The following is a 12335-nucleotide window of genomic DNA, read 5'->3' on the forward strand; positions in this document are numbered from 1 at the left end:
CTTAAGGGTTTTAATTATTTAGCTGTTTCTGTTCAGTGGAAGGTGAGGGCTGAGTTTTTTCGAAAACATTGCAGGAAGGTACTGTAGGGACAGAAATAACTGCAGGAGAGTGGGTCAAATTCCTGCAGTCGGAGCATCTGCAAGAGCGGGAGGATGTGGGATTAAAAAAACAGGCACACAGCTGCAGTCCGGAAAAGTGACTGTGAAGAAAAAAAAAAAAAAGTGGTATATGACAGAAACGCCTTAGAGAAACACTGAAGACTTTTTCATAAATCTGTATAAGAAAAGGCTGTCGTATTAGAGTGCTGAAAACAAAGACGTCACACACAGAAACACACATCTACACACAGAGATGCACAGCAATGACTTCTGTTAGATGCACTAAATAGAAAATGAAACCATATGTCCATCAAGCAGAGATGCAGAGTTTGACAGGCAATATGGTTTTCCATATAAGTGCAAACTCAAAGCGCACACACACACACACACACACACACACACACACACACACACACACACACACACACACACACACACACACACACCTAATAAAACATCTGTGATTCTCCACACCACTACGTTTTGTTTCTGCCAAAAATGAGGTAATGTATTTTCCCACTCGTGCAGGTATAGCCCACGATTGATTGCCTGCATCCTGAATACCTGATCTGAAACATAATAATGAACCCTTGAGAAATAAAATCCACAAACCACATGCCACAACACATCCAGACATAACACAAGACTATTGAATCCTCACAAAAAAGCTGCGAATAAACATCCACAAACAAGTGCTCTCCACGTGCAGGGACTATGGGACAACGGTAATATGTATCCATTAGCACGCTTTCTGCTAACTGCCTCCCCTGCTAGCGCTGGTCTATAATTAAATTACAGCAGGCTCGGGGGAACACTCGGAATCTCTCAGCTGTTTTTCAGGCTGCCGTGGGAGCTTTTTATACCAGTGACGTGTGACCGAGTATGCAGCGATATTGACAAATAATAAAAACGTGTGGCTTTTTAAAAAAAATGGTTAGCATCAAAACAATTGGTTTAGCATTTGGGAAAAAACAGAATAAGCTTTTGTATTTTTTCCTCAAGCTTGGATTGTAATTTCTTCCAGCTTTATTGCTCTGACTTTGAGAAGTTTTAAGAATTGGGGAACCATTTTTGTAATTATGGTCAAAAGTATAGAAAATATGGAGAGAAATTTTAGTCCCGGAATGTGGACCATAATTGATATAGACTCCATGCAGCCAGAAAGACGAGGAATGCCAAGGTCAAAGTCTGGACTTTCCTGTAAGTTTCTCGAAGTGTTGCAGTATTATTATCATTGGAGTATAATAAAAAAGAAAGGGAAAGAATTTCCGCAGAGTACAAATGAACAGAAAACAATATACGCAAGGACATATGCTACGCTAAAGTTTAGTCTCTCTTTAAAGAAAGAAAGCATTGGTGTGGGTTTTATCCATCCCGTATATTGTGCATTGTAGAGTCTTTAATGCACTGCAATCCATAATACATTTTACAGTATAATGCCGTATTCCATTTTTCAAATGCTGTTTAGTCATTGGCAAATTGATGCAGTAGAAGAGAAGTAATCCAGTTCAGGATTTTCTGTTTGATTAAGAAATGTCTGGAAAATATTCATCTTTAAAAACGTAGCAGGACCTGTGGTACAGTAACAACATGCTTGTGTACCACACACACACAACCCTTATGTCAAAGATCTCAAAGAATTCTGCCTCCTAAGCTGCAGACATGCGCTGCATTTGAAATGAGGATTGCCAACACATTTCCCTGAATGGCCTGCTGAGAAAGAGTGGGCTTGAATTATTGACGAGATACAAACGGATGCTGTTTTTTTGTAGAGTGTCAAAGATGGATTCAGGCTGGGTGACTCGAATAAAACAGCCATGTAACAGAAACAGTACAAAAGAGAAAGTCTATTCATTCGAATCTGCCTGAGCCTTCGCAATAACACATATAATATTTCTATAATCAATGTAGTACATACACTATTCACTGATCAGGCATAACATTATGACCACCTGCCTGATTTGATTTGATAAAATTGTGCTGGTCCCCTTTTGCTGCCAAAACGGTTCTGACCTGTCGAGTATTAACAGCATGAATTTCTTCAGCAGTTTGAGCTACAGGAGTTCGTCTGTTGGATCAGACAACACGGACCAGCCTTTGCTACCCACGTGCATCAATGGGCCTCGGCCGCCCACGACCCTGTCACCGGTTCACCACTGTTCCTTTCTTGGACCACTTTGGATACTGACCACTGCAGACCAGGAACATCTCACAAGAGATGTGTATCTGTCTTTTGTCTTGCACTGTTTGCAATCATTTGCACACAATGCACTTTATGTGGCTAGGACATCTTACTTTAGTTTTTTAGCCCTATGTTCTGCTATGTAACTATGTTGTTTGATGTAGCATCAGGGTTCTGGAGCAACTTTGTCTCATTTCACTGTGGACTGCATCAGCTTTATATGGTTAAAATGACAATCAAAGCTTCTTGACTGACTTGACTTGACTTTTGGAGATGCTCTAACCCAGTCGTCTAGCCATCACAATCTGGCCCTTGTGAAACTCGCTCAAATCCTTACGCTTGCCCATTTTTCCTGCTTCTAACACATCAACATTGAGGACAAAATGTTCACTTGAAGCCTGATATATCCCTCTTACTAACAGGTGCCATGATGAAGAGATAATCAGTGTTATTCACTTCACTGTCACATTTACTGTACACACACACACACACACACACACACACACACACACACACATATATATATATATATATATATATATATATATATATATATATATATATATATATATATATATATATATATATATATATATATATATATATAATGGTATAAAGTTATGCCTGGTTCATGTTGTTCACACAAGGGAGTGGATACCCGACCATAAGATTCATATGTGCTCTTTGGATGTAATTGGCAAGATTTGCTCTTATCCAGTTACAAGTGCATTAGTGAAGTCAGGTACGTCTGTAAGATGAAAAGGACTGCGGAAATGAACAGCATTTTAATTAATTCCAATGGTGTTCAATAAGGTTAAGATCAGAGCTTTTAGAGCAGGCTACTCAAGATGTCCCACTCCCACCAATGTAAAGCATATGTTCATGGAGCTGGCTTTGATCACAGGGATACGTCATGCTAAAACAGGTTTGGTTCTTGTAATTCAGATGAATGTAATATGTAATGATATAACATCCAAAGACAGCCTATTAAATTGTGTGCTTTCAACCTTATGGTAACAGTTTAAGAAAAAAAGTACATGGATGGAAAAGTCAGGTGTCCCAATACTTTTGACATTTTAGTGTACATTAAAGGCAAAATAACAATTTAAAAAAGATACTTTAGCAATAATCTGTCTTTCTGCATAGCCTTATTCTGCTAGCGTCTGAAAAAAAATCCCTTTTTACTTTCTACATCCTCAGTTCTTAGAGGTTCTACACTTAGTTACTCAGTCTAATACGGTTACTGGTGACATCTGTAATTTACTACGGCCAAACTACATTAGCAATGCATTCTCTCCCTTTATAACCCAAACAAATCAGAACGACTGAATGTTTTCTGCTATAATCAGCTCAAGACACAGTGCTGGATGATAGCAGGAGGCTACAAAGTGTTTGTTGCCTACAAAGCTCTCTTCTAGTGGAAGTGGCTCCATGGTTAATGTTTGCTGCTTGAATATCAAGCAGGCGTAATGAAGTCATTTATCGGTGAGAAGCTGAGTCTCACACTATCCTGTACCCTTCATTAGTTTGCCACCGTCAAACTCCCGCCAACTGGGGCACATTTGCTCATCTGCTTTAATGCACCTTTTAATGCTTTTCATCTTATTTCCTTTTTTATTTAGAAAATGTTATTAAGTTGAGTTTTTATTTATTTAAAAGCTGCTTACTACTAATGATTATTATTATTATTATTATTATTATTAATGTTATTATTATTATTATTATTATTATTAGTATTATTATTTTCATTATTTATTATATATATTTTTTTTATTGCCAAAAAGCCCATTATTGAAAATAAATAAAATATTAAAATAATAATAATAATAATAATAATAATAATAATAATAATAATCATAATAATAATAATAACAACAATAAAAAGAAAATTATACAATGACAAATACAAAGTTTTCTAAATATGCAAAATAGACACTTCTAGATTTCCTAAATACCAATACACTATTTTTTTTCTATTATTACATTTATGGCATTTAACAGACGCCCTTATCCAGAGCAATTTATGACTGAACAATTAAGCGTGTTCCTTAAAGGCTCTGCAGCGGCATCTTATTTGAGCTCATGACCTTCAGATCCATTTCTTAACCACTGAGCTTCCACCCTTTATCCGTTTATTGGTATATGTGTCAAGTGTTTCTGTACTGCAGTGTTAAAAAATTTGAATAAAATGAAAATTTCTTGGTTTTAAACTTTATAATATAATCAAGTTAAACCAAGAAATCAATCATAACCGAGGTGTAATAAACTGACTTTTGAATCATGCAAACATCTCAGAATCAGACTGCGTAGATGTGCTTTAGGTTCTCAGAAATGTCTCTTTCTCACGGTCAGTGGAGGTGCTTTCGTGTAATTGGGATTTCAAGTGTGAAAGTACTGCTTCTTACTAAAATAACTATGCCCTCGTGTATGTCATGGACAAAAAATTAATTACCGTTCACTGTAAGCGCGACCTCCTTCTCTCCAGCCCCGACTCGAGGCACCACAGCACGACACACGTATTTGCCAGCATCCTCCTGCCTCACTGATTTTAAAGTCAGGATGTTCTCATTGCTCAGCACCTGAGGGTTAAAAGGTTAACAAAGGTTAAAATCTGAGGTAGTCCTGTTAGCAAAAGAAAACAATTATGGTCATTGTACAACAAACAGAACTGCTGGGCAGCGTAGATTTACAACGGCTCTGCTGAATTATTAAAATCTAATTTGGGGAAGAAGTAAAGTAAACCGTCAGAGTTTCCATGGTGGATTGACAGTCATCAAAACTTCACTAGGGATGACAGAACAGGACACAAAGATCTCTGCGTTCTAGTAACCGAGGTGATCATGCAGAAGAAACGTCTTGCTGGTACGCTAATCGGGGCAAGGAAACGTCCATGCACACCTGAGTACTATAAAAATTGCACATTGTATTCGGAGTATATGGTTTGCCTGCCTGTTTGGAAATTAAAGGTCATTTCCTGTTTATATTATGGATGTTAGAATAAAATTGTTAGGAAGAATGATCCGCTGTGGCGACCCCTAATGGGAGAAGCTGAAAGAACCATAAAATTGTTAGGAAAACGTTTCTCGGGAGGGTGCTAATGTAACAATAATGAGACGGCATATAAACACTTTACCATGAACGTGTTCTTCTCTGAGAACAAATGAAACATAAGAATCATTTTTAAATAATTCCATGCGAGATTAATATATAGATGGTCACGTTACGTCGCTAGAGAGCAATTTGGCACACTGAAAACAGATGCATGTCCTCCATATTTGCTCTGCACTCTTTACGTATTTTATTTCCCTTTTTTTGTATTTTCGCAACACTGCTATCTTTTAAATTCATAATGCATGTTTCGTTTTGTCCTCTATAATTAATGCCAGAGGTTGTATGGTGTTACAGACAGTTTCCTGCACATTTGACAATAAACTATTGAATCTTTCCGACACATTAAATCAGAAATGAATGAACTAGCCCAATGCACTGCATTTCACTTTCGATCCTGTGTTGCTCCTTTCTGGAGGAGGTGAGAAGAACCCAAAAGTATCATTTTCCAGAAGGTATCACTGTACATATACAGCTACCATTTATAGGTTTTATAGATTAATCAGCATGCGCATGGTAATGATTACTTAAAAAAACGATAAACAAGCTTCGTGGGAAATCGCTTGATGAGACCGTCATGCTGATCGGTGCCCAGAATTTGCCTACTCAAATTTCTAAATAAAGCTGCCCATTCCACATTCTCATGACTTCATTCCTCTGAGGTGTTCCTCATCTCCTAGAGACGTTTGCACAGTATGAGCGAATGGTGGGATAATATAGAGTTCATGAGACTATTCAAATAAAATAGATTTATACCATATAATTTATAGTGCAAAAAGTTTTCTGCTCTATCATATCAGGTTCAAGTCCTCAGCTCATTATCGAGTAATCTAATAAGTTCAAGCCTGTAGAGCAACAGTTACTAACATTTTGGTAACACCTTCTGCAAATGTTATAGGAATTAAAATGTATAAACGCATATTACTCATACCAAAGGAATGCAGCCATGATGTATTTAGCATTTGTTAGGCGCATTAGATTTAGTCTTAGAGACACCGACAAGTCCATTCAGACAAGAAAGAAAGAAAGAAAGAAAGAAAGAAAGAAAGAAAGAAATAAAGAAAGAAAGAAAGAAAGAAAGAAAGAAAGAAAGAAAGAAAGAAAGAAAGAAAGAAAGAAAGAAAGAAAGAAAGAAAGAACCCACACAGATACTACGAATCACTATACAAAAGTGGGCTCAGGCTCTTTGGTGTTGGGAGATATTATATAATGGATTATACAAAAGCTTATTCTAAATTTAATTATAAATGCTGTTTGCTGTATGTAATATTCACAAGGAAGTGAATGACTTAAAATACATTCTAACATGATCACTAAATGCATTATAGCATGATCATTTAATGCATTATAACACGATCATTAAATGCATTATAACATGAACATTAAATGCATTATAACATGATCATTAAATGCATTATAAAATGTTTAACAGGAAGCGAAAATCTTCCAAGGCTACTTTTTGGAGTGAGGAAGTTTAAAACATAATTTCACAATCAATATAAAAAACTCACCACTCCAGACCCTCTTTTCATCCACACAATTGTGAGAGAGGGGTTTCCCGTCCATGCGCAATTAAACAACGCATCCGATCCCAGGTCCACCTGCAGGGACTGCGGCTCAGCAGCCATACGAGGTCCAACTGCAGAAAACAAACATTCGCTCAGCAGGATTGATAAGACACGGGGCCAGAACATGCAATTTAATTTTCTCTGGCTGTGGCAAACAAGCACCGAGTTGATTATTTTCAGTAAGCTGGTGTTATAACTATATTTAATGATTTTTTTTATACAGATAACACATAGTTCAATTTAATTGCAATGCAGAAATAACAAGTCAGTAATTGAAAAAGTTTTTTTTTTTTTTTTTTTTTAACCAAAAGCCAGCAGGAAACTCACAGTAGACGTCTACGTTGCGGCTGATGTTTGTACTTCCTAAAGGGTTGGTGACCTCACAGGAAACGGCATCTGTGAAAAAGGTGTGGTCCACTACGACTTCATAGGTGTCTCCGGATACTTCTTTGATCACATGACCACCTTTGGCCCACCTGTAAAATGTAATCAGTAAAGAGGATGTAAATAATTTGAGCATTATATTGTAGTCTAGTACTGAGTTGTAATATTATACTGATTATACTGAGTTGTATTATTTACTGATGATATAATATTATAATATAACAGAAGGTAGAGCTAATGCGGAGCTGTAGACAAGATCACAGGATCTGAAATGAAAAAAAAAAAAAAAAAGAAAAAAAAAAAAGAAATAAAACTATTACAAAAGAAAAAAAGAAAAACAGGTCCAACATCTTTTGTCAATCTCTCAGTTGAATGGAAATAAATGAGCACCGTAAGCTATTCATCCATACAATAAGAATCTCAATACTATTTCTCATGGCGCTACAGCAGAGCCAGAAGATCCAAATAACTACGTCATGCAGACAAAACAAAGCATGATGTCTGGCTAATATTTTGTTGCTGAAACACAATGACAAGTGCTACATGCCCTTACATGCTAGTGGTTTTAGAGTCTCTGCGACATTGTGTGGTACGGGAATCATTGAAGTGACTGATCCCTGTTGGCCTCAGCATGTTTTCAATGCCTTGGTAGCAAGCTGACAGCCTACACTTCCATTACACCGCTGAGGAAAACAAATCTCAAAGTGACAAATAGGCAGGCCGCGGCAAACGTTAGTAAATGGCACCAGCCATCCGCAGCACAAAGGAGGCAGGCATTAATGAATCGATGTATCTCTACATGAGAAGTGCTTCATTTGTGTTGGAAAGCAGCATCCTGTGGCATCATGCCTTGTATCCCATCCTGCTTCTGTAACGATTCCTAGAACGTCACCAGGGCTGTTGGTGTCTGACTTGAGCTTCATTTGTTCAAGGCAATGAAAAAAAAAAAAATCTCTGAAAATTGGTACATTCTGTCCCAGTTACATCATAGTGGAGAAAAAGAATGCCACAGAATTACACACGTCTATAAAAATAGATATGTTTCTCAAACTAAAGGTGCAAAATAAATCACAAATTAGCATTGCCTACATTCATTAAATCCACAATGTTGAGCCTAATAAGAATCATTTAAAAGCAGAAATGCTTGGATTTGCACTATAGCTTGTGTGAGGGTGGCTGAGAACTCTGTCAGCTCGATGTGCAAAGGAACACCTGCGTTTCCAAAAATATTCAAACCAGGGCAGATGGGAGCTTGTGTCGCCTCAGCCCCAGACATAATTGCTCTTGGAAAAGAGACTGTGCTGCAGTCTGAAACTTTCTCTTTATGAGTAATTAGACCAGCACTCACCATCTATGTGCCTACCAAAGTGAATACACCACCCCGTTCCCAAACAACACTCCACACCCTTCTCTGGAACCAAATCAATAGATAGGCTAGTGCGGTAATTCTATGTGGCTCTAAATAGCCTTGTTTTCCAGTGGGTTCTGAGGATGCTTATCAAGCATCAGACATGAAGTCTTTTAACGTGCCCGAATGTCTTTGTGTTATTAGATTCAAAATTAAACCATATTCATGGCTGCCCGTCCAGATGTGCAGCATGTTTGCCAGTGTGTACAGCATGGCGTCCAATCTGTAGCTTAATCTTCAAAAACATTATCCACAAGAGCATGACTCTCAAAAGAAGCATGTTATGATGACAAGCAATATCAGAAAAAAAGTACATCAAACGAACATGAAGAGACCTGCGATGCTCTGGAAACTTTTGCCAAGCTTCTTTCTTTCTTTTTTTTATAGTAATGTCTATGCAAGGTACATACTGAATTTCTTTTTATTAAGCTGACCATGAAAGCTAAAGTATAAAAGTTCAATTGAGATAAGTTTGGAGAAAACAGTAAAATGTACCACTTGCAGTAACTTGTTGGATGGTGTCAGTAGGTTGTGCAGCTAGTTGAAAGAAACTTAGCAAGAAAATCAATTTCCGTTTCAGATTTATGAAATCTGAATGAGTGTGCCTTCTCATAGAAGGATTATATGGAGGTTTTTTTAACAGCAAATAAAATACCAAGACTTCAGAATTGCTACATTTCTCCCAATCAAAGAGAATGGCATAGCCAATTATCGGAAATGAATTTCCATTAATTTGTTACATTTTTCCCTCAGGAAAACCCTGAAAAAGTGACAGAAAAAAAGAGCTTTCCTTTCATATATTACCGTAACGAAGACTACAACCAGAAACTGCTCAAAATCCCTTCACAAAACCCTGTTTTCAAACTGAATAACTGTGGTTATTAGATGTTTGTACATCATTTCCTATAAATTACTGTTATTCTACATTACATTAATTAGGTTTTAATGTTTCTACTTTCCAGGCTCCTGGAAAGTCTCCTGACATGTTTGTGACAATAATTAGACTTAATAGGTGTTTTTCTTTTGTCAACAAGTTTTTGGTGCCTATATACCTCGGGACTCCATCTGAGTCATCATTTCCACAATGTTTCGACTAGAGATATGTATATAAGCCTTCTCAGGCAGAGAAACCGGAATGGGAACACCTGCATGGAAGTAAATGGTAGGAAATATTGATACTGACCCATAATTTGGACATTAACCAAAACCTTTAACTAAAAGTTGTATACAATATTGTACAAAAATTGGGAATATATATATATATATATATATATATATATATATATATATATATATATATATATATATATATATATATATATATATATATATATATTCCCAATTATATATATATATTCCCAAAAACAGCATCTTCAACAGGAAGATGCTGTTTCATTGCCGGGCACTATGAACATAACCATTTACACCCTGGGGCGATTTCTCGTAGTCAGTTAACATACTGGCATTTTACTGGGTGATGGGAAGAAACTAGAGAACCTGTACAAACATCCAGCTCAGTTTTAAACAGGCTTCTGCAACTTTGAGCCAAGAATTCTCTACTCCCTGAATTGTGTCATGCCTACTATAATACGCAGGATGGATATTTATTAACACTGAAGCAAGCTTTTGGTATTATTTTAGCGATTTAAAACCTTTAAGCTCTTCTTGTCTCCAGCTGGAACAAACCCAGATCATCTTGATTATTCTGCATTTTTAAAAGAGCTCTGTTAGGTATGTTTGAGATTGCTGTTGGAGATTACACTTGACAATAAATTCACTTCACTCAGGGATTTGCTCAGGTGCAGAGACATTTCAATATCATTGAGTCTGGAGATGAGAGATTTATCTATAGAGAGACATCTCTGTGATTGGCAGCCACACAATATCCATCAGGTTTTCTGTAACAAAAAAAAGGGTGGGGTTGTTGATTGAGTTGATATGTTTTCTCATCTTTACAGCTGTATGAGTGATGTTTCATTATACTGCCGAGTAGAATCTTGCATGCAATGGTGATCCCTTTTTCTAAATTTATCTCTCCTGCCCCAACCATAATCTCTGTGACTTTATATCTCTCTCTGTCCATGTTCCAACATATTTAGTATATGTTATTTCTGGCTCAGAAGTTTCACACAGTTACTGGGAGATCATTTTATTTCACCATCAGTGCACAGACACATTGCCAGAATTCTTATCGCTCACACCCTTGGCTCTTAGATCCTGTTCTAAGCAATTTGCTCAATGTGTATGCCTATTTCAGTAACATAAGCAGAGTCACAAGGGATCGCCGGGCACTGAAAAACAAGTAGCATTCCCTATTTTCTGTGTGTGCACATAAAACCCTCGGCAGGCGCATTGAACTGGGAACGAAAGCTTCATCTCCAGCACCTCAAAAACATTAATATGGAGATATGTAACTAAACAAAAAACATGGCAAAGCTGTGCAAACACACAAGCAAAAACCACGGCATAATCATTGCAGGCACGAGAGATTCAGGGGATTTTATATCTTTATATGGTGGAAGGATGGAATCCCATCAAGGGGTCTTGCAAGATGTGTCTTCTCTTCTATCTATAGGATAGGATAGGATAGGATAGGATAGGATAGGATAGGATAGGATAGGATGGGATAGGATAGGATAGGATAGGATAGACACGTACTGCAACACACCGAGCATGTTTCCATCTCCTATATAAATTCATCAGGTTTTTGTTTGCCATCTCTCACATAACAATGCACCCCAGTGCCCCCCAACACACTGATCCTTGTATAGTTAAAAAAAAATATGGTGCACAAGTGCCCAATGATCATCTTTTATTGATCCAAGTTCTAGTTTCATACCTCAGTGCATTCCCACTCTGAAATTCATCAAGGCATGTGCCAATCAACAGTGTTGTTCAAATCGCAAACGTGTAACGAGACCAGAGAAATGAAAGGTAATACTTGCAAGGGGAGGATGTTAAGAGTTCAGAATGGGAGGACATTGTTCCTGAAAATGTTCAGTGAAGTATTAATATTGCAGCTAGTATAACATGGCAAAATTTATAAAGTAAGGCCAATGTAGCTTCCTTAATTGAGAGCAAGATAGTAGAGAATCTGACAGAAATAGAGACTGAGCAAGAATCAGTAAAGTGCCAAGGGATTTCTTTGGGGTTACAAGAAGACTTCTTAAACTTAACATGCACAGAAAAGCAGAATTTTACAACAGACATAATGTATTATGGTCTGTTTCTGCTCTGTCTGATGTAGTTCATACTTCTCTGTGTTTCATAACCTCCCTTTGGCCCTACCCTGTCTCACTATCTCTCTAAAGTGATTAAACCCATCTACCAAGAACTCATTTCAGTCCATCTCTCATTTTCAATCAGTGCATCTATATTTCTTCATGTTTTCTGTTGATATGTATATTTGAAGGAACTCAACATACACAAGATCTTCTCTGTTATTGACTTGGAATTAATCAGAGTTAATAAACTAGCACTCTGAAGTAATGTGAAGTAATACTCTGTATTGGATTATATTTAGGAAAACAGAATACATCAGAATGGCTGCATTGCTTTTTTAAATGTCTGGATATTTCAACGTTAA

General features: G+C 37.1%; 1 protein-coding gene across 11 annotated transcripts in view; it reads right to left on the reverse strand.

Annotated features, from left to right (window-relative positions):
* kirrel3b (kirre like nephrin family adhesion molecule 3b) overlaps nt 1–12335 on the reverse strand; it is a 227424-nt gene that overhangs the window by 18546 nt on the left and 196543 nt on the right. For all 11 annotated transcript variants that reach the window (XM_083552370.1, XM_083552367.1, XM_083552362.1 and 8 more), the window contains exons 7-9: nt 7285–7433; nt 6901–7028; nt 4734–4860 (exon numbers count right to left, since the gene is read on the reverse strand). In XM_083552370.1, the coding sequence (XP_083408496.1) occupies nt 4734–4860; nt 6901–7028; nt 7285–7433 (404 nt within the window). The remainder of the gene's footprint in view (nt 1–4733; nt 4861–6900; nt 7029–7284; nt 7434–12335) is intronic.

The sequence above is a fragment of the Silurus aristotelis genome (assembly GCF_946808225.1).
Source record: "Silurus aristotelis genome assembly, chromosome: 10".
In the NCBI taxonomy this organism is placed as follows: Eukaryota; Metazoa; Chordata; class Actinopteri; order Siluriformes; family Siluridae; genus Silurus; species Silurus aristotelis.